This window comes from Leucoraja erinacea, chromosome 12 (genome assembly GCF_028641065.1).
Source record: "Leucoraja erinacea ecotype New England chromosome 12, Leri_hhj_1, whole genome shotgun sequence".
NCBI classification, from domain to species: domain Eukaryota; kingdom Metazoa; phylum Chordata; class Chondrichthyes; order Rajiformes; family Rajidae; genus Leucoraja; species Leucoraja erinaceus.
The window spans coordinates 13,823,211-13,846,444 of NC_073388.1; the positions used below are offsets into that span (position 1 = coordinate 13,823,211).

The 23,234-nt window shown below is 42.6% G+C and overlaps 1 protein-coding gene across 1 annotated transcript in view; it reads right to left on the reverse strand.

The window, feature by feature from the left end:
* LOC129702083 (ubiquitin-like protein 3) overlaps positions 1-15,251 on the reverse strand; it is a 29,343-nt gene extending 14,092 nt beyond the window's left edge. The window contains exon 1 of the mRNA XM_055643626.1: positions 14,483-15,251. Coding sequence (XP_055499601.1) covers positions 14,483-14,506 — 24 coding nt within the window. The 5' untranslated portion in view covers positions 14,507-15,251. The remainder of the gene's footprint in view (positions 1-14,482) is intronic.
* Between the last annotated feature and the right edge of the window lie 7,983 nt (positions 15,252-23,234).

The following is a 23,234-nucleotide window of genomic DNA, read 5'->3' on the forward strand; positions in this document are numbered from 1 at the left end:
CATCTCCAAACTACACTGTTTCGTAGTAAGATATTAATCAAATTCCTCAGCAGTTATTGAATCTGCCTTAACACATCTTTGCCAAAGTTCTCTCATCGTGACTAGATAAATCAGAAGATTGAGATGTAAGCAACTGTCTTAATGTTATGACAGCTGGTTTGTCAGAAGTTACTGCTATGCTGGAGTTGACCTACAGTTTACATTTTGAAATTACTGTTACTGGGAATGCTTGAGATTTGACAGTGGGTTGATTTGTTGAACCTCAAAATGAGTTAGTAGCTATAAGATGGTGTGGTTGGCAGTCTGCTGCTAATACATTTACAATTTTCACTCCAAGTTGAACTACAAATTATGAATAGTTAAATGCTGTCTGCTGTGTAGCACTAATCACAGAAACCCTCACTAAATCATATCAACTGTTGATCCTCCTGGAAGGAAGGAAAAAGTTAATCGAGCCTTTTTTTTGCCTGAATCCACAATTCTACACTTGAGAAAGCCAAGTGAAAGCATGATCAATAATGCAAAAAACAAACTAGTAAATGTATAAAACCCATACCAATGGGATTTGAACAGCTATAGTGGATCCCAAATACAACACTAAGATTCTGACTTGCATTTCCCCCCATTCCTTTATAATAAATACATTTAAAAGCCACTGACCTATTAGTAGAGGGATAAGAGTAGGATGCATCAATATGTATGTGCTGCATTTAAATGCAATTGGGTGCATCACCATGGGGCAGTGGTGACGTGTGGTAAATGAATAGCAACAATTTGTTGAATTCAGGGAAGGAGATAAAACCAAAAAGCCTGCAATCAATGACATTACCATAATGAGACCTATAAATCCATTGGGAATTTATACTTGAATTACAAACCCTGCACCCAACTCAATTACCAACCAATTACTTTGAAACAAAAAGCATTCAAACTTATTTATGGTCACAACACATTGAGTTGCCAACAAATTCTTGAAAACTAAACACATCTTTAATGTCAAGGATGTGTAATCGATTCCACCAAGATCAGAAAGTGACCTTTCCTCCTTCTGAAACGGTCCATTGAAAATTATGTACACAATATTTTGCTTGTTTCCATATCGTAAAGAAGATACCAAACATGCATCACCCCATTCTCAAACCACTAACGTTTGTGCATTCTCACAACAGTGGATGAATGATCATGGACCCAAAATATGGACGCCATTTCTCTTCACAGTTGTCACTTGATCTGCTGAATGCTTGCATAATTTTTTCCACATGGAAATCCTGCCCTATCTTTTTTATTCTTCCCATAACTAGCCCCTCAAATCCATTGGGAATTTATATCTTATTCATACCAAAGCCTGGAGTATTGCATGCAATTTTGGTCTCCTAATTTGAGGGAGGAAATTATTGCTATTGAGGGAGTGCAGCGTAGGTTCACCAGGTTAATTCCCTGGATGGCGGGACTGTCATATGCTGAGAGAATGGAGCAGCTGGGCTTGTATACTCTGGAGTTTAGAAGGATGAGGGAATCTCATTGAAACATACAAGATTGTTAAGGGTTTGGACACGCTAGAGGCAGGAAACATGTTCCCGATGTTGGGGGAGTCCAGAACCAGGAAATCTAGAATTCTCTGCCACAGGAAGGCAGTGGAGGCCAATTGACTGGATGTTTTCAGAGAGTTAAATTTAGCTGTCAGGGCTAAGGGAATCAAGGGATATGGGGGGGGGGGGGGGGGGGGGGGGAGCTAGGTGTACTGATTTTGGATGATCTGCCATGAAGGGCCGAATGGCCTACTCCTGCACCTATATTCTGTGTTTTTATTATTTTTTTGCCCATAATTCCAAGATCTTTTAATAATTCATTTCCACCTTAAGTACTTATAAAACACCAAGCCACAATCCTTTACATCAGAGAATTCCAAGAGATTTACCACCCTGAAAATAAATGTCTATACATTTAATTAAAAAATGACTAGCCCTTTATTTTGTAATTACTGCCCCTTGGTTAAGACTCTCCAACTAAAGAAATATTTCATCACTCCTCATTCTTCTAAACTCCAAATAATAAGATCTAAATTGTTCTGCCCCTCTTTTCAAGCTATTTTACCTAAAATTTCCTGAACACGTTGTTGATGTTTTTGTCCATGACATTTGAATAACAGTAAAGTCATCTTTTAATTTGAAGATCATAATTTAATTTGAAGATGAAATGCATTGACCATTTTATCAAAATGTTTACATTTCAAATTGTCTCATTGCACAGCATTAGACTTGTCAACTAAGGAGAATATAGAAATTCAAAATGAAGCAACTTCAAAACTTACAGGACCAGGTATTAACCAATTTTAGGTAGATCTTTGAAATTCCACACAAAATAACTGTTGATTGGTGCTTAGAATAAGCCCAGGCAAAAGTACAATATATTTTGTACTCTTGGAGATACAAGGAACTGTAGACTGAGAAAAGTCCAGACTCGAAACATCACCTATCCATGTCCTCCAGAGATGCAGCCTGACCAGCATTTTGTTTTATTTTGTACTCCTGACAGCTATGCAGTATTCTTGCATAGACTTGTTAAACTGTTAAAACAAGAAAGTATATATATTTTTTAAGAGATGAGATTCTCAACTTCCCTTACTTTGGCAGGCAAATTTATTTTCCAATGGCCAGTGGTTTGTGACTGTGTGTACCATCTGTTCCAATTTTAGCATTAACAAATAGAGTAGGATAACATTTAAAGGATGGCATTGTATTACCCTATATTTAATCAAAAGAGCAGCCAGTACTCAAATGAATGTTGAAAATATCCCATTTTCAAACCACAAGTAGAGTCATCACCATGGTAAATGAACTCCCAATGATCCTACGCAAAAGTAATTCCACATCATAGAATTACTATGATCGCTCTTCTTTCAGTAAAGTATAAGGGAATAAAACTTGAATCAGTGTGAATTTAGTTGTAGGTTTAAACATGCAGCTTTTGACAAGACTATGAGGTTCAGCTTTTAAGTACTTTGCAGACCCAATGTACCTAAAAACCTATTTGCAATAATGTCCCAACCTTCTAATCTGATGACCAGCTGAAGGAAACTGCAGGAAACACGTGATAAGTCCAGTATCAGCTTTGTCTCAGCTTACTGAACACATTGTGGCTCTCCAGCTTCCTTAAATTAAAAAAAAAAAAAATGAAATGAAATGATTCAATTTATTGTCATTGTCAGTGTACAGTACAGAGACAACGAAATGCATTTTTAGCATCTCCCTTGAAAGGGAGACACAGGGCGTCGCGGTGTGCCCGCGCCTGCCGCCGTACATTCCATTACAGGCAAAGGTGGATGAAGTGTCTTGCCCAAGGACACAACGACAGTATGCACTCCAAGCGGGATTTGAACCGGCTACCTTCCGGTCGCCAGCCGAACTCTTAGCCCATTGTGCTATCTGACGCCCACTTTTAAGCAACACTTTTCCAGTTGTTATTTGCAGAATGATTCAGTCACTGGTCAGATCACACAAATAAAGTAAGATACTAGTTTATTGGAGTAATGAACCACAATATGTTAAGATAGACACAGTGCTGGAATAACTCAGTGGGTCAGGCAGCATATCTGGAGGAAAAGGATGGGTGACATTTCAAGTCAGGACCCTTCTGAAGAAGAAGGGTTCCGACCCAAAACATCACCCATCCTTTTCTCCAGAGATGCCATCCCCCATTGAGTCACTCCAACACTGTCTCTATCTTTGCACTTTAAACCAGCATCTGCAGTTTACGAATAGGAGAATTTTCAAAATGTCGGATGATTTTTAAGTCAGGCGATTTGTTATCTGGGAACCCCTGTATTTTGGTTACCATCATAAATCCAAATTGCTATTTTTCACCGATTCAAAAGGAGCACAAGAGACTAATAAACTGTGCAGAATTCCCAAATCAAAATCTTCACGGCATATTCTTTTCAAAAAAGAATACATTTTCTCAGTCAAGTCAAGATGCAAATGACCAAGATCTGAAGCAGCAACTCACACCCATTAAGGCAACGGAAATGACTACAAATATCCCCCAAGTAGTGATATACTGCATCATTTGCACAAGATCCTACCATTTCCCAATAGCAGCATCAAATCAGCTCCATACTGTTCCAAACATTTCCCCAAATCAAGTGTATTTCGAAGAAAGTATATCACATACCATATGCATTACAATTTGTCAACATTTCAACATATTGATTTTATGCTGGTCTCACTCCAACTGATGACCATTAAGAACAGTAAGTTTTGCTATCAGCTACTTGCTGTAAATTATCCTTAAGAATCAGTACATCTTTGGGATGTGATTGGAAACCCAAGCACCTACACCGTGAACAAGCAAATACCATATAGACAAAGAATAGGATTAAAAGCAGAGTTGCAGGAGTAGTGAGGCTGCAGAATTACTTTCAGCACCGTGACACCTTTTGTTATTTGAAACAAAGAAAAATACCTTGCCAGCTCAAAACATTTGAAAATCCTTGCATTACTCCCAAATTTTAAACTGGATGTTAATTTAAAGGATATGGAGGAAACATTATCTCCATAAAATGACCTCCACAACAGCTTTTGAAATGCCTAATTTATAAAGGACAAACACCTTGATTCCAGAATCGAGCTCGCAAGATAGCGCCTGCCTGCAGTGACTTTTGCGGAGCTCCAGAACATAAAAGGCTCAATTACAACTTCCAACAACTTACCTGGATCAGAAAAACGGCAGAAATCGGTGCCGTTTCGGACAAGCTGCTGGAGCACCTCAAGGCTCTCGTAATTTTGCGATCTCCCGCAGCTGCGGGAGCCCCGGACTTTAAACTTTCCCACGCTGGCTGGAAATCACCCGACCCCACTGAGGAACCCAGGTACGGTACCTGGAGACCCCGGGATGACCCCCAGAGCCGACGGGCTGGATCTTCCAGGATAAATGAAGCTGGAGCTGCAGCTGCCGACTTTGAAGGAGCTGGAGCTGCCGTCTGGGAAGGAATCCCCATTCCAGCGCAGGTCCGCAGAAACAGGAAGCACAGTACCGGGAAACAAAGGAGAAGCCTCCATTGTGTCCGGAAACTTAGCCGACGGGCAGGTCTTCAGGTCAGAATGAAGCGCAGGGGACTTCGGCCCCCTCTCCATACTATCCTACTGGCCAACGTACAGTCTCTTGAAAACAAAGTGGAGGACTTAAGGGCAAGGCTGCTTTATCAAAGGGAGCTGAGGGAATGCTCTGTGTTCTGTTTCACAGAGACATGGCTCACCCCCAGCTCCCCAGACTCAGCAGGTTCAGCCTGAAGGGTTCTCCATCCACCGTATGGACCGTACCCTGGCACCTGGGAAAGGGAGAGGAGGGGGCGTCTGCCTCATGGTCAACTCTGCGTGGTGTTCAGACGCGGCAGTCCTGTCCAACTCCTGCTCTCCACACCTCGAACATCTGGCGGTGAAGTGCCGTCCCTTCTACCTCCCAAGGGAATTCACCTCCATCATCCTGACCGCGGTCTACATCCCACCCCAGGCAGACGTCCGTCTGGCACTGGAGGAGCTGTACGCCGTGTTCAACAAACACCAGACATCTTACCCCAAGGCATTTACCACCATTGCTGGGGACTTCAATAGGCAAACCTAAAGAAATCGCTCCCTAACTTCCACCAACATGTCTCCTGCTGCACCAGAGGGCCCAACACCCTCAACCACTGTTACACCACCATCAAGAATGCCTATCGTTCTATCCCTCGCCCTCACTTCGGTAAATCCGACCATACCGTGGTGCTGCTTCTTCCTGCCTACAGGCAGCAATTGATGAGCGCACCCTCAGAGGCGAGGACAGTACAGAGCTGGTCAGGGGAGGGGGGGGGCGCAGAGGAACAACTCCAGGACTGTTTGGAATCTGTAGACTGGGCAATGTTCAAGGACTCGGCAACGGACTTGAACAAATACGTCAATCTTAACAGACTTCTTAAAGAAATGTGTGGAGGACTGCATCCCTACAAAAACCTTCTGAGTGTTTCCTAATCAGAAACCTTGGATGAACTTTGAGATCTGCACTCTTCTGAAGTCCAGACACAGGGCATTCACGTCCGATGATAAAGTGACCTACATGAAGTCCAGATACGACCTTGGTAAGGCCATCCAAAAAGGCCAAAAGGGACTTCTGCTCCAAACTGGAGGATGAGACAGATGTTCGGCAGCTGTGGTAGGGCCTGAATGTAATTACCTCCTACAAGGCGAAAACATGAGGCAGCTCGAATGTCGGCAAAACATCACTCCCTGACGAGCTCAATGCGTTTTACGCACGCTTTGATAGGGAGAATACTGATGTGCCTTCCCGAGCCCCCATTCGCTGTGATGGTATTTCAGTCTCAGTCACAGAGGCCGACATCAGGAAATCCTTTAGATGGGTGAACCCCCGAAAAGCGCCTGGACCTGATGGTATACCCGGTCGTGTTCTAAAAACCTGTGCGAACCAACTGGCTGGAGTTTTTACAGACATTTTCAACCTCTCACTTCTGAGGTCTGAGGTCCCCACCTGCTTTAAAAGGGCATCAATTATACCAGTGCCCAAGAAGAGTAAGGTGACGTGCCTCAATGACATATAGACCAATGGCACTAATGCCGTAGTGATGAAGTGCTTTGAGAGGTTGATCATGGAGCAAATCAACTCCTACCTCGACAAAAACCTGGACCCACTGCAGTTCGCTTACCGCCACAACAGATCAACGATGGATGCGATCTCGCTGGCCCTCCACTCCGCTCTGGACCACTTGGACAACAAAAACTCATATGTCAGGCTGTTATTCATCAATCACAGCTCGGCATTTAACACAATCATCCCCTCCAAGCTGGTTACCAAACTCGCAGAACTGGGTCTCTGCGCATCCCTCTGCAATTGGATCCTCGACTTCCTCATTCACAGACCAGTCTGTTCGTATTGGTGGAAATGTGTCAACCTCGATAACAATCTGCACGGGAGCACCTCAAGGCTGCGTGCTCAGCCCCCTGCTGTACTCACTCTATACTCATGGCTGCGTAGCCAGTCACAGTGCGAACTCCATCATCAAGTTCGCTGACGACACCACTGTTGTGGGACGTATCACTGATGGGGATGAGTCAAGAGTATAGAAGAGAGATCGAGCAACTGTCCATATGGTGCCAGCGCAATAACCTTGCCCTCAACACCAGTAAAACCAAGGAACTGATTGCGGACTTTGGAAGGAGTAGGAGGGGGACCCACAGCCCCGTTTATATCAACGGGTCGATGGTTGAAAGGGTCAAGAGTTTCAAATTCCTGGGTGTGCACATCTCTGAAGATCTTTCCTGGTCCGAGAACACTAAAGATGCAAATTTTCAAGAAAGCTCATCAGCGCCTCTACTTCCTGAGAAGATTACGGAGAGTCGGTTTGTCAAGGAGGACTCTCTCTAACTTCTACAGGTGCACAGTGGAGAGCATGCTGACCGGTTGCATTGTGGCTTGGTTTGGCAACTTGAGCGCCCTGGAGAGGAAAAGACTACAAAATGTAGTAAACACTGCCCAGTCCATCATCGGCTCTGACCTTCCTTCCATCGAGGGGATTTATCGCAGTTGCTGCCTCAAAAAGGCTGGCAGTATCATCAAAGACGCACACCATCCTGGCCAAACACTCATCTCCCTGCTACCTTCAGGTCGAAGGTACAGGAGCCTGAAGACTGCAACAACTAGGTTCAGGAATAGCTACTTCCCCACAGCCATCAGGCTATTAAACCTGGCTCGGCCAAAACTCTGATTATTAATAACCCATTATCTGTTACTTGCACTTTATCAATGTATTTATTCATGTGTGTATATATTTATATTATGGTATATGGGCACACTTATCTGTTTTGTAGTTCTTCTTCTTCTTCTTGTGTATGGCGTGCACAGCCTAAAGTTGTAGGACAACTTGTTCTATTTGATCTTATTTGCCTGTGCACGCCGGGTTGATTGCATTAGTCAAAACAGGACGGACCACGTGAAGGTTGCAATCTTCCACCCCTGTTTTGTAGTAAATGCCTACTATGTTCTGTGTGCTGAAGCAAAGCAAGAATTTCATTGTCCTATCAGGGACACATGACAATAAACTCACTTGAACTTGAACTAATCAGTTTATAACACCATCTTCCAACAAATTTGCATGCAGCATAGCAGTCGAAAGTGGACTTACATAAAATGTGGTCCAACCTGATTGCCAAGTTTAACAAATTTCCCCAGACATCTTGTTTTACAGATTGTAAAATAACCCATGCAGAAATGTACAGCATATCAAACATTATGGGCCCTTTAACCACATATTGGGCAAACATTATGGAGTGCTCATGGCACTTACATTTCCCCATTTCTGTATGTAGCAACTTACAGTAAATCAGAAAGTAGTTTAGTATTTTCAACAGTTTGTGAAGAAAAGGCAAAAGCCAAAACAAATGAACCAATTCAGCAATCATACTTCAACTGTACTTGAGAATACGTGGCATTTGTTAACCTGATGGTTGATGCAAGACACCTCAAAGGATCAGTTGCATCTCTTAGGACTTCTTACACTTTTTAATTTCCAACATGCGTATGGGATGGTACTTCATAAAGAAAACAATTCTATCCAAGCATCATCCAATGGAATGAAAAACATGAAAATCAGGTAGATAAAATTCTAGCATAATTAAATGTGACTAGTTATGTCTTAGTGTTGCATGATCTCATCAACACTTTTCCTCTAGGCTTTAGAAAGAGCCAAGTGTAAATTCAGTCAAAACAAGTGTTGTGCCTCCTTGATCTTTTATTTCAACATCCCCACCCCCAATACTTTTGAAATAGGAACCAAACAGGATAAGGAAATGTTGTTATTGTTCTCAAAGTACAAAAGGGAACAAGTTAAAAACAAATGTTTACTATTATTGGTGTTAATTTGAACAATGTCAAGTTCTGCAACTCGTTCCTTGTCATTATTTCTTGTGTGAAGTGTACAAACCTTTCACAGCAAACTGTGCAAGCATTTCAAATTCCCCTTGTGAATTGTTCTATTAGATCCAGCCGTGCTTTGAAGTACAATGAATACTGAACACAGAAACTCCTGCCCTTTTATCCCAATTGTGAGTACTCCTTAACAAAATGTCAAAAATAAAAATAAACTAGTGTATTTAAACCAAAACTAATTAAAAAATAAGGTTTCAAAATACACTAACAGTTTTCTCTTGATTCACTCTCGTTAAAATTAAGCAAAACTGAACACTTTGTTATGAAGAATCCCTTTCTGCTCCCCTTATGAGATAGCATTAACATTTTGAGCCATAAATTGCATTTTCCCTCTGCTTTGGCAACACTAATGTACAGTCTCAGTGTTGAGGTGGTACAGTTATTGACATTGGCCATTTTGAAGCTATAACCCAAGATTACATTACTTCTCCATCTGCAAGTAAAATTATGCAATTAGGTCAGGTTGAATACCCAAATTTTAATGCATTGGTTACATAACTACAAATTACCTCTAAATGTGCCACTATACAAAGAATGCAAACATAGAAAATAGGTGCAGGAGTAGGCCATTCGGCCCTTCGAGCCTGCACCGCCATTCAATATGATCATGGCTGATCATCCAACTCGGTATCCTGTACCTGCCTTCTCTCCATACCCCCTGATCCCTCTAGCCACAAGGGCCACATCTAACTCCCTCTTAAATATAGCCAATGAACTGGCCTCAACTACCTTCTGTGGCAGAGAATTCCACAGATTCACCACTCTGTGTGAAAAATGTTTTTTCATCTTGTTCCTAAAAGATTTCCCCCTTATCCTTAAACTGTGACAAAGGATCCAAACACCACAGCGTCAAAAAAGGATTAAACTGATAACCATGTAGGAAGGAACTGCAGATGCTGGTTTAAATCGAAGATAGACACAAAATGCTAGAGTAACTCATTGGGCCAGGCAGCATCTCTGTAGAAGGAATGGATGATATTTCGAGTCGAGACCCTTCTTCAGACTGTATTTTTGCAGCTCCTCTGCACACTCCATAGTATGGCTTTATATTGGCAGCAATTCAGTTTCCCCGACCTCTTCTCATTCGGCAGCTTTTGAGATCAAACACAACTTGCTTCCATTCTAGTTTTGTCAAATCTAAAATGGATAATAACTTTTCCATGTTGAGGGCAGGTAGTTATTACCCCAAAAACACCTCTTCTACTCGGGAGTGTTCATGGACCCGTTGTTCCCAGGAGTAATTGAGATGTTGCACTTTAAATTTTGATAACATCCTTATGTTTTCTCGCCAACCACCGAAACACCTCGTTTTATGATAGTCGGATAAGGGGTGCCTGGTTGGGCATTCTGGTGTTGACCATGCGAGTGTCATGCCTAGCCCAATGCAGCAGATAGAATAATTTTGATTTTAATGCTGGGAACGTTGATTGAGAGAGAGTGCTGACATTGGTTTGCTCATCTTTTCACGTAATTGGGATTACTTTGGGTAGCTTTTGATGGTACATTTCCATTGTGAGAAGTATAAAAGGGCAGAGACAGGTTTTGTACCGAGTAAAAAAAAACTGGGAGCAATCTACCTCGACACAATGTTGCACCTCTTCTCCAGAAAAAAAACATTCATGGTGTAGAAACGTGGCGTTGAGTCGGAAGTAAGGTCTGACCAAAACAGACGCATACCTGGTGTTCTCCAGACATGCTGAGTTACTCCAGTATGGTGTTCATTCTCGGTATAGAAATAATCTTCAGAATAAATGGGAACCGATTCATTCTACAGCAACTACATTCCAGACACAAGGTTACCCAAACTTCTGTAGATCAGTGTAATTACATCCTCAATGTTGGCCTGGGAAAGGATGCAGACACTGGTTCAATGAATTTGGAGGATTGTGCAGACTGCATTGGGCGTTTTTAAGCAACCCATTGTTGGTATTTCATGTATTAAAACTGTACAGGAGGCAAGGATGACTGTACCTGGAAGGCCATTAGCTCGGTGCTTTAAAGGCATGATCTTCATATTGCTTTTCCCCCTCAAACAGCCAATTGCTGTACCAGAACACAAGTCAGAGGTGAACTTCATCTTCACTCAGAATTGGCTCCCGAGTTATGGAAAGCGTTCCATGTTTTCTACATTCTCATTGAGACAAGACTCATAGAACCATAGAAAATAGGTGCAGGAGTAGGCCATTCAGCCCTTCGAGCCTGCACCGCCATTCAATATGATCATGGCTGATCATCCAACTCGGTATCCTTAATCATATATGTACCACAAAATAACAATTAAATTCGTACTTGTGACAGGTTTACAAGCCCATGAACACAATAATACGCAAATAAAAACACAATGATCAGAGATACTAGGTTAACAGATCACTATAATGCAAGACCAAAGTACACGGTGCAGTCAAAACAAAGTCCATTGTAGATCATAGTTGCTGAGGAAGGGTGACGTGGGTCTATGATGATATTAGTCGCCAGAAGTGTCTCCTGTACATCCTTTCAATGGTGGGGTCCGTACCTGTGATAGAGCAGGCAATGTCTACCATTTTCTGCTGCCTCCTTTGTTCCTTTATGGACCTTTATTGTCAGGATTATTGTTGCATAATAGGGAGAGGTTGGCAGAGGACATTTGTTTTGTGTATCATTATGAAAGCCCTATTGTCACTTGCGTTGCAGTCAATATGTCAATGACTTGGAGCTTAGCCTCTGAAAACACACATATATATAGATACAGATATATAAAAGCATCACACATATATTGCTCGTCAATGGTAATCTTAGAATGACCTTCGTTCAGAAGTGATATGGCATTCACTGTTTCCTCAAGAATCTTGTAAATTGGTTTCATTCCAGGAATAAACATGGGGGCAAAGTGCAGCAATATAGCAATCAAGACAGAGAGAAATAGGGCGATGAGCAATATCTCCTGGCAAAAGCCTTGACCAAAAGTCCATTGTGGCCCCATTGACTAAAATAGTAGTTTGTATACCATCATGCTGCAAAGGAGATAGACAAACCCCTGACAGTTGCTACATTTTAAAAGAATGCTGCATTTCCTTTGAATCAACATCAAAAAATGTTTCAAAATGTCTCAGTTGTGTGGAGGAGAACATGGCCATGAACTTAAGTGGATAGAAATAACACTGATTCAGCAGCACCTCGTCAGCCACTGTGACAGAGACAATTGAGGGCCTTTGCAAAGACTTTCCCTTCAGTAGACAGCAGGTACTCCCCCACTATGGCTACCACAATTCCTTTGGGTCCTCTCTATAGATAGTCATAATTACAGTCTCCCCAAAATCACAGATACTTTCTTGTCTTTGTAGAAAGGAAGATAAAACAATGAACATACATCTTAAGTTCTTTTCCACAGGTTTCATAAGTTGAGCAGGGAAAGCACAAGCCCGCAAGGCCTTACTTTTCAGTTGACATTTTCCATTCCAGAATGTACAAAAGGCAGTGCGCCAGCTATTCATAAGAGATCAAGAACCTTGTTCTGCAAGAAACCAAACCAAGGTTTTCTCAATTGGTAACAGCCTGGTCAATGTTGTATGTCTCTCCTTATAGTAGAGTTCTTGATTATCACCACATACTGTGCAATTACCAAGGTACTTCAAAGATGCCCTCTTCAACCCACATCATATCACAGGTTCAACTTCCACTGGCTCATAATACTTTGCTCTAACTCCAGCACACGGCCTCCACATGGACCGGAAATGCTTTGCATCCACACGAGTACCGTTTCAGAATTTGTGGATATCAAGCTGATGTTAAATCAAATGTCATTGCACCAAGAGACCTTTGATTTCAAAACTGAATGATTTTGCATTGCTGTCATGTTTTGTTTAATAAAAATGACATTATACCTAATGTTATAGACCCCAAATCTTCAGTCTTTACAGCTAGTCCCCAGGATACGACAGGGTTTTGTCCTCGAGAATGGTTTGTAATCTAAACTGTCAATATGATAACAAATTAACAAAGTATGGTGCAGAGGATTAGAGAAACAGCGATAATGGGATAACAAGCAAGTGCCAGGAGACTGCCAACAGGCCTAACAAAGTCAGTGTGCAAGCGAGTGAGCCTACTTAGCGCCTCCAACTCTGCTCAGCTTGACACAGCCCTCGATCATTGCAGTTGTGGGGTGAGGGGTGGGGAAAAGGGTCCCCCATTCCCCGCCAAAAGGATGCCTTTGGCTGCTCAGCAACCAACAAATCTAGTTGCATCCATCCCACTGGTTTACCAAATGCGCATTCATATGCACATAGTGACCATATGTTGGACATTTCTAACCTAAGGAGGACCTCTATTTGCACCAACATTTTACCCGGATATGGCTCTTCAGGCAGGTGTGGTTCTCTCCTTCAATTGATATACTCCCCATCTATAAACATGTTCATCTTTCATTGCTTCTTGGGCCAACATTATTACACATCGAAGCCACGTTGGAAGAGAAATATATACTTTGGAATGTGGCTTTTGACATTTTCTAAAGGGTTTATCAAGATAAACATTGATGCCTCCTCCCAAGTAACAAAACCTTTCCATTTTCATCCATCCTGCTATATGTACTTATTAGGGTTTAACAGCAAATTGCCTATCAATCTTGCTTCTTAAGTCAACCATTGTCCCTAGATAAAATCTTGCATCGCTTGTATTTAGGTACAGAAAGTTTGATCATTGAGACTAAGCCCTTCATCATTGTAGACCTTATTGTTATATTGACATTCTTTTACTTGGGCAATTTTGCCCCCCCCCCAGGGCGAACCCATCAGCCCAAAACAGGACGAGTGTTTTCTTCCCTACAACCCTTTACTATCTTTCATTTCTAGATTATTCCCCATTGCTTCCAAACTACTTATGTGCTGCCAGGATACTTATTTGACAGGCCAATTACATTGAATAGACAGCAATTATGCTCAGTCTATCCCAGCTCTCAGAGCAAATTCCCCCTCCCTCTTCATTTCTGTCATCCAGAATCCATAACTTCACACATGCCTATGTAGACCACCGATTTTCTGATTTTCTTAGCACGGACCAACATGAGGATCAGTCTACAGGAGTTAACTAGCCTAACAAACTCTACATATTTGAGCAAAGGACAACCCAAACATCCAAAGGAATTCAGAGACACAGGGAGAACATTCGAATAAAGGTCACTGCAGCTTCAAGTCATCCACTCTTAACCAAGCCTAATTTCCAAATTTTACTTAAACAACATGACCATTAATGTATTCTTTCTGAATCCTGTTACAAGCAGAGAAGTGTCATATCATTCTTCTCTTCAAACATTCTTACGACCGAAACTGGAACAATTACACCATTAAACAGCATCTATTTCCTCATCCATGCTATTGAATAATTCAATTGTAACATCACTTCAATTAACCAGCACCAACAACCTCCCCCCCCCCCCCCTTCCTCGAATCAAAATAATTAGAAGCCATCAAACCTATGAAAATAAAAATGCCAAATTAGCGAACCAAATTAAAATCACAAAACAGAAACCTACCTTATCAATAGGTGAAGCTGACATCTTGAAGATGTTTTAAAATGTTGCTGCAGCCAATATAGACGGGAGAAGGCAGCAAGGGGGTTGACTGCGACGTTGGAGAGCGGGTAGTGGGGGCGTGAAGGAAAGGATGAGAGACAAGTCTCAGACCCTAATTCAATCTATGAAGCCCCTCTACTATTGTTCTCCTTCGGAATGAAAGGAAACGACTCAGCAGCCAGGGAGTAATATGGTTGCGGACACTCACAATGAAGGAAGGTAGGGAAGTATGCAGGGAGCTAGGCAGGTAGATAGATAGGTGGGTGGGCAGGAAGGGAGGCTGGCAGTCTAGCTAGCTAGTGGGCATGTGTTCTCTGCACTGACATTGCCAGATTTTAATCGATGGAGGTCGTTTTCTCTGGGGGGGAAATCCCACTTTCAATGGTTATGCAATCCACGAGGTAAAAGCTGTGGTAAAATGAGGGAGCAGCCGGTCCCAGACACTGCCCCGAGCTCTGTGTCTCTAGTCTGCCCTATAGTCGCCTGCTGATGTCTTCCTTCCTTCCCTCCCTCAGCAACACCCGCTCATCCTCACAGCCCGTCTCCCGTAGAACTAACTAACTTCCTTCACCGCCCCGGTCACAGGCTGCTGGAGCCCCTGCAAGGAGCAAACCGTGCGATCGCCCACCTGACCGCGTCTCCTTCATCCATCGCCTTCCCCCTTCTGTTTATAGCCGGAGCCGGGAGCCAGCGACATGGCGGCCGTCGACCCCGGAAACCATCGCGCCACTTCCGCCCGTGCCCACGGGGTTTCTGGGAAATGTAGTTCCCACACTTGTCCCTGTGAAACAAATATTATAGAGGTAGATAAAGAGTTGTACAATCTTTGCTGTGAACTCCCAGAGTGTTTAAGAAGGAACTGCAGATGCTGGAAAATCGAAGGTAGACAAAAAGTGCTGGAGAAATTCAGCGGGTGCAGCAGCATCTATGGAGCGAAGGAAATGGGCAACGTTTCGGGCCAAAACCCCTTCTTCAAACTGATGGGGCGAGGAAAGGAAAAAGGAGGAGGAGGAGGAGCCCAAGGGCTGAGGGCTGATAGGAAGGGAAGGAGACAGCAAGGGCTAACAGAATTGGGAGAATTCAATGTTCATGCCATCAGGATGTAGACTCCCCAAGTGGAATATGAGGTGCTGTTCCTCCAATTTCCGGTGTTGCTCGCTCTGGCCATGGAGGAGGCCCAGGACAGAGAGAGGAGTGGGAGGGGGAGTTGAAGTGCTGAGCCACCGGGAAGTCAGCTTGGTTAATGCGGATTGAGCGGAGGTGTTTGGCGAAACGATCGTCAAGCCTGCGCTTGGTCTCACCGATATAGAGCAGCTGACATCTAGAGCAGCGGATGCAATAGATGAGGTTGGAGGAGGTACAGGTGAACCTCTGCCGCACCTGGAACGACTGCTTGGGTCCTTGGATGGAGTCGAGGGGGGAGGTAAAGCGACAAGTGTAGCATCTCTTGCGGTTGCAAGGGAAAGTGCCCGGGGAAGGGGTGGAACAGGAGGGAAGGGAAGAATTGACAAGGGAGTTACGGAGGGTGCGGTCTTTGCGGAAGGCAGACAGGGGGGAGATAGGAAGATGTGGCGAGTGGTGGGATCACGTTGGAGGTGGTGAAACTGACAGAGGACTATTTGTTGTATGTGCCGACTAGTGGGGTGAAAGGTGAGGACCAGGGGGACTCTGCCTTTGTTGCGTTGCGAGTGGGGGGGATGGGGAGAGAGAGCAGTGTTACGGGGTATGGAGGAGACCCTGGTGCGAGCCTCATCTATAGTAGGAGAGGGGAACCCCCGTTCTCTGAAGAATGAGAACATTTGCGATTCCCTGGTGTGGAACACCTCATCCTGGGAGCAGATGCGGCGTAGACGGAGGAATTGGGAATAGGGGATGGAGTCCTTACAGGAAGCAGGGTGGAAGGAAGAGTAGTCAAGATAGCCGTGGGAGTCAGTGGGTTTATAGTGGATGTCGGTCAGAAGTCTATCACCTGCGATGGAGATAGTGAGGTCAAGGAATGGTAGGGAAGTGTCGGAAATGGTCCAGGTGTATTTGAGTGCCGGATGCAAGTTAGTGGTGAAGCGGATGAAGTCAGTCAGTTGTGTGTGGGTGCAGGAGGTGGCACCAAAGCAATCGTCGATGTAGTGGAGGTAGAGGTCGGGGATGGGGCCCTGGTACGCCTCGAACAAGGATTGTTCAACGTACCCGACAAAGAGGCAGGCGTAGCTGGGACCCCTGCGCCCATAGTTACACCTTGTATTTGGAGGAAATGGGAGGAGTCAAATGAGAAGTTATTAAGGGTAAGAACCAACTCCGCTAGGCGGAGGAGAGTATCAGGGGACGGGTATAGGTTGCTCCTCTGGTCGAGGAAAGATGGAGCCCACAATGGTCCATTGTGGAAGTGGTGATAACGGAAGAATATATGGAATATATGTGGAACTAACAGGATGACTAGGATGGAAGAGGGACAGAGAGAGAGCGAGGGAATACAAGAGTTAATTGAAATTAGTGAAGTCAAAATCAGACTTCTGGGTTGTAAGCTACCCAAGTGAAATATGAGGTACTGTTCATCCAATTTGCATTGCGTGGCACTCTGAAAGTAGAGGAGGCGCCCAAGACAGAAAGGTCAGTATGGGTATGGGAAGGGGAATTAAAGTGGCAGCCGGAAGATCACGTAGGCCCAGGCGGACTGAGCTAAGGTGTTCAGCGAAACGATCGCCTTGGTCAAGAATCGATGCTTTCCACATTGGCCTAATTAGCTGCCTTAGAACCAGAGTGGTAAACGGTCACCATCGATCCTGAGGGGCTGTTTAAGCAAAAAAATATTTATATTCTTTCACTACAAACAAATCTTACAGCTCAAGCAATGGTCACCCTGGCCATTTTTTTTCTAATTTTGAAAACCAAAAACAGATAAGCAGATAATGAGATCAATAATACATGAACCAATTTCTTGAAAAAACTCGCAGAGATAACCAAAGATATTATTAATATTATATTTGGGAAAAGACCTGCTGGTCCACCTAGTCTGTCCCAGTCTAGTGTAACCTATGCATCATGTGACCTATACACAGGCAGTTTTAACTCCTCCAGAGCAATTAAGCTTTCGATGGGTAAAATTCCAAATCTGATAAAGAAAATAATAGGACAATTACTCTTCAAGAAAAATGACCTGATGGTATATAAAGATTGTGAAAGCATTCAAAGACTAGAAGAAAGTAAAACGGCTCAAACGGTAAAGGATTTGAATGAAGTTAATGGGAGAAAATGCCAATAAAATGAAGGAAAAACAAATCTGGCCAGAAAATGCTGAAATGTGTTTGATGCAAATGCAAGTTACATTGGTTGTAGGAAGGAAATGCAGATGCTGGTTTAAACCGAAGATAGATACAAAATGTTGGAGTAACACAGCGGGCCAGGCAGCATCTCTGGATAGAAGGAATGGGTGAAGTTTTGGGTCGAGACCCTTCTTCAGCCAAGTTACATTGGACTTGCTTAAAGAAAAGGCTGAGGTGTGGCCATCGGAGGCACGATTAAAGCAAAAGCCATGGGGAACACAGCATTATTTCCTCACAGAACTAAGTTTTAAAACAATTTCTTAATCTGCATTTAGATTTTGAAATCAAGAGGAAATATCTGCAAACAATGGCAACAGCATTCTCTATAGATAGAAATGCAATATACACTACAATTAAAAACATATTCCATGATTATTCATTCCCCGCATTGTGAGTGGAGGGTGATCCATGGCAGTACCATTATCCATTCTTTCAGGAGCTACAAATCTTAATGGGATAACTTCCCTTGTCATTTTTTCTAAGATGGATTCTCTCAGAAACAACTATCACTGCTGAAACAGCAAATTTCTAAGATAGAAACTGAAAAACATTGAACATCTCTAAATTATGAACTCAAGTCCTGTTTCCAACCTTATCTGGAAAAAGATGCTGGAAAATCAAAGGTAGACAGAAATGCTGGAGAAACTCAGCGGGTGCAGCAGCATCTATGGAGCGAAGGAAATAAGCAACGTTTCGGGCTGAAACCCTTCTTCAGACTGATGTAGGGTCTTTCAACCTTATCTATCAGGCTTGCCTGTTGAATATTGAGTATTGATAATCTTTCACTACAAACAAATCTTACAACTCAAGCAATGATCACCCTGGCCATATTCCCTTCACTATTCTCTTTCTTTTCCTGTTTTGTGTGTGTATCACATATAATGAATACATCTGTCCAGATTAACACTTGAAGAATGGCTTCTTAAATGTGATATCAGAGGACAAACGGTACCCTCAGGATGAGTACCAATCTATCTCAGTAGCTACTTTGGGGAGATGGAGAAATGATGCAGTTGTGCAATCCTTTGTGATTGATTGAAAGATACAGCATTGGAAACAGGTTCTTTGATGCCCCGAGACCACACTGACCATCGATCCCCATTCACACTAGTTCTATGTCATCCCACTTTCGCATATACTCCTTGCACACTTGGGGCAATATACAGAGGCCAGTGAACCTACATGCCTGCTCGTCTTTGGGATGTGACAGGAAACTTGGGCAGCCATTGAAAACTAACACAGTCATAAGGAGAACATGCTGACTCCACAAAGGCAGCAGATGAGGTCAGGATCGAACCCAGGTCTCTGGTGCTGTGGGGTAGCAGCTTTGCCACTGTGACTATTTACTGACAAATGCAGTATTAATCAGCATTACTTCCCCAGTATCATCACTATTGTAGATAAAATCTTAAGGCATGATCATTTATTTATTTTTATTTTTATGTAACTCAACCAATGAAAATTACCTTACAATTCAATTTCAGGCACCCAAAACACATCTCAAATGTATCTGTATTCTATTGACACCGTTTGACAAAGCAATTTTTCACTTCATTCAATTATTGTATACAGCATTACTTATTATAGATTTTATATAATATTTTCATCTTGAGATTCAATTAAGGAGCTGAACAACATGCCATTAAACCATTGAAATTTTACAAAAATAAAATCATGTATTTTCAATATATTTAGTTTATAGACGTAATATATATAATTTGAACAGTAACATGGACTGAACAAAGAAGATGTTGTGTGCAAAAGTATTGTTTATTCATCACATCTTGGACAGAGGTGTCATTGATTCATCACTGGTAAATAAACCTTTCATATCAAAAGCAATGCCCATTCATTTGGCATGCATAATGCATCATGTTAAACTTTTAATGCATGTTTCCATTTGATAGAACTTGAATTCTCATGTTATAAAATGCAGATAGTTGCAAAAGCTCCTTTTGCCCTCACTTTCTCACTCTTCCCCTGGTGATACTGAATGTTCTGGGGTTATGGTTTCAGGGGCAGCATGATGGTGCAGCGGTAGAGTTTTCTGCCTTACAGCGCCAGAGTCCCAAGTTCGATCCTGACTATGGGTGCCTGTCTGAACTGAGTTTGTACGTTCTCCCTGTGACCTGTTGTGGGTTTTCTCCGGGTGCTCCAGTTTCTTCCCACATTCCAATGACGTAAATGTTTGTAGGTTAATTGGCTTCAGTAAAATTGTAAATTAACCCTAGTGTGTGTAGGATAGTGTTAGTTTGCAGGGATCGATGGTCGGTGCGGACTCGGTGGGCTCAAGGGCCTGTTTCAATGCTGTATCTCTAAACTAAATTAAACTAAAATCAGCAAGTTATGAGGAACTCACTCTCCTTGTGTGAATCGAGAGAAAGTTCTTGATTTTTATCATGTAGACTACTCGGGATCATTTTGCGAAACCATCAATTATTTATTCATGTGTTGTCAGAACAATAATGGATTCTGCTTCTATCACAATTTCTGATTGAACTTTCGAGCCTAGGCTCTTCCTCTATTCTGTCCCTCTCCTCTCCTATCTTCAACATTCACTGATTATATCTTAAATTGTGGCAAGCAGAATGAAAAGCTACCTTGACTTTCCGACTTTCCTATCATTACCCAGATTACCATCCACCTTAATTAGTTAGGAATGTGTTAACCTCATCAAAATAAGGAAAGGCTTTGTAGCTCATTACCACAATCTGAACTTTGAAAGCTTGGACTGCTTCTTGTCACCAGACATCTAATTTTATGTACTGGATGGCGTCCAAGATCCGTGCGTACACTCAGGCAGCCCGACTTTGTTCAGGAACAAGAAATTGGTTGGCACGGTTGGGAATTTTCATGGAAAAAATGCAGCTTTTATATTTGAAGAGGCCGGTTGTGGTTGTCCTGAGACTGCAGCACCACAAATAAGCTAGGGAGGATGAATGTGGCTACGTGGGGGACGTGGCAGAACATTTACGCCTTGATGTTCAAAAGCACTATGTTCAAATGATGCCATTCTTCACTTCAATTTAAAGATTCCTTTTAGCCATTTTGCTGTTAAATGCTCAATGGAATTCTACTGACACTGTTGTTTCTATTATCTCCGAAACCCTCCACTTATTTTATCAGTACAGATTTAGAAGACAGTCCTAGATGCATTAAGAGTGTCATTCAAGTCAAGTCAAGTTTATTTGTCACTTACACATACGAGATGTGCAGTGAAATGAAAGTGGCAATGCTCGCAGACTTTTGTGCAAAAAGACAAACAACCAAACAACCAAACAAACTATAAACACAATCATAACACACATATACCTTTACATAATAAATAATGGAAGGAAAAACGTTCAGTAGAGTTTGTCCCTGGTGAGATAGGCATTTGCAGTCCGAATGGCCTCTGGGAAGAAACTCCTTCTCAACCTCTCCGTTCTCACCGCATGGCAACGGAGGCGTTTGCATGACCGTAGCAGCTGGAACAGTCCGTTGCAGGGGTGGAAGGGGTCTCTCATGATATTGTTGGCTCTGGAGTTGCACCTCCTGATGTATAGTTTCTGCAGGGGGGCGAGTGAAGTTCCCATAGTGCGTTCGGCCGAACGCACTACTCTCTGCAGAGCCTTTTTGTCCTTGGCAGAGTAATTCCCAAACCAGATGGTAATGTTCCCGGACAAGATGCTTTCCACCACCGCCGCTGCATTCCTCCGCTTTGCTATTAGTGTTACTTTCGCCTTAGTCTATCCATTGAAAATAAAATCACCCATGTCATGCCATTGTTATTTCTGCTTTGTCATCCAAATATTTTCCTTGCCTTCTTTTGATTGTTTATTTTAGTTTATACTGGAGATATGTCGTGGACACAATTCCCACGGCCCACCGAGTCCACACTGACCAAAGATCACCCGGCCCGAAACGTTGCCTATTTCCTTCGCTCCATAATGCTGCTGCACCCGCTGAGTTTCTCCAGCATTTTTGTGTACCTTCACCCATACACTAGTTCTATGTTATCCCACTGTTGCATTCTAACCACTAGGGGCAATTTAAACCAATTAGCCCACAAACCTGCATGTCTTTGGAATGTGAGAGGAAACCGGAGCACCAGGAGAAAACCCACAGGATCACAGGGAGAACGTACAAGACAGTCGTAACAGTGCCCGCAATCAGATCGAACTCGGATCTCTAACGCTGTGAGGCCGCAACTCTATCACTGCACCACTGTACTTTGACATTTATTATGTACTCATCAGCTGGCAGTGTCAGGGTGCATCAGAATGAGCATTACCAGAGATGCTCCCCACAGTAGATGCCTACTAACACCTAGTCCAATCTTGTAAACAATGATTACCTGAATAATATTGAACTGTTGGAGTGATTATCATGTACTAATAATACCAACTTTGAATCAAATTATTACAGTAATATTTATAATATAATCATATGTAGCGTATATTAATTCTGACAATTAGTAATATGGATTATATTACCTCCTTGAAGTGAAATTCCAGTAATGCAATAAATATCATTGAATAATGAAAATAAGTTCATTAAGATCAGCCATAAACTTTCATTCGTATCATATCAACATGATATATTTGCTATATCTGTTTTTAATGATATTGCATTGAGAAAAATCATTTTTGGAGGACTGTGTGTCTCGTAAGGTCATTCTTCTCGCTTGCTGAGAGCTCTTTGTCCATTGTCCTTTGGAAAGATTATTGGTAGCACTATGCAAGACTGGGGGAAGGAGCCAGGAAACCCATTAAACACTCAATACAATGCCCATTATCCATTAAACACCGGATTTATTTGCAGAACGAATGAGGGTGTCTTGTTAAACGTAATTAATCATACATTTAATAAAATACAAATGCATTCATCCATACAACTATTTACAGTTTTTATAATGTTCCTCCTTTTTCCCAGTTTGGCATCTGTTTGGTAATGATTGGGAGTTTAAATCCATACTTCATTCAAACAACCACTTTTTATGTATGAATGAAGACAATGCAGGAATCAAGCGAATCTTACTTTGAGTTCTGCTGCATAGGATTCAGATGAGGATTTAATAGAACAGATAGACACAAAGTGACGGGGTAACTCAGTGGGTGAGGCAGCATCTCTGGAGAAAAAGGGTTGGCGACGTTTCGAGTGGGCACCCTTCTTCAGAGTGGAAGTAGGAGATGGGGAAGAGCTGGAAAGGAGAAAAAACCAAGACAGATTAGGACCGGCAACAAATGACCTCAGGCAGGATGGTGCCCTGGTAAGCCAATTGTTGGATAGGGAAGTTGTGACCTGATACAATGTGGGGAACTGAGGAAATGGATGTTCGACTAGAGTGGAGGCAAGGGGAGGGGAGTGTTAATCGTTAATAACAAGGGTGGAGAAAGGGGACAAATGATTAGGGT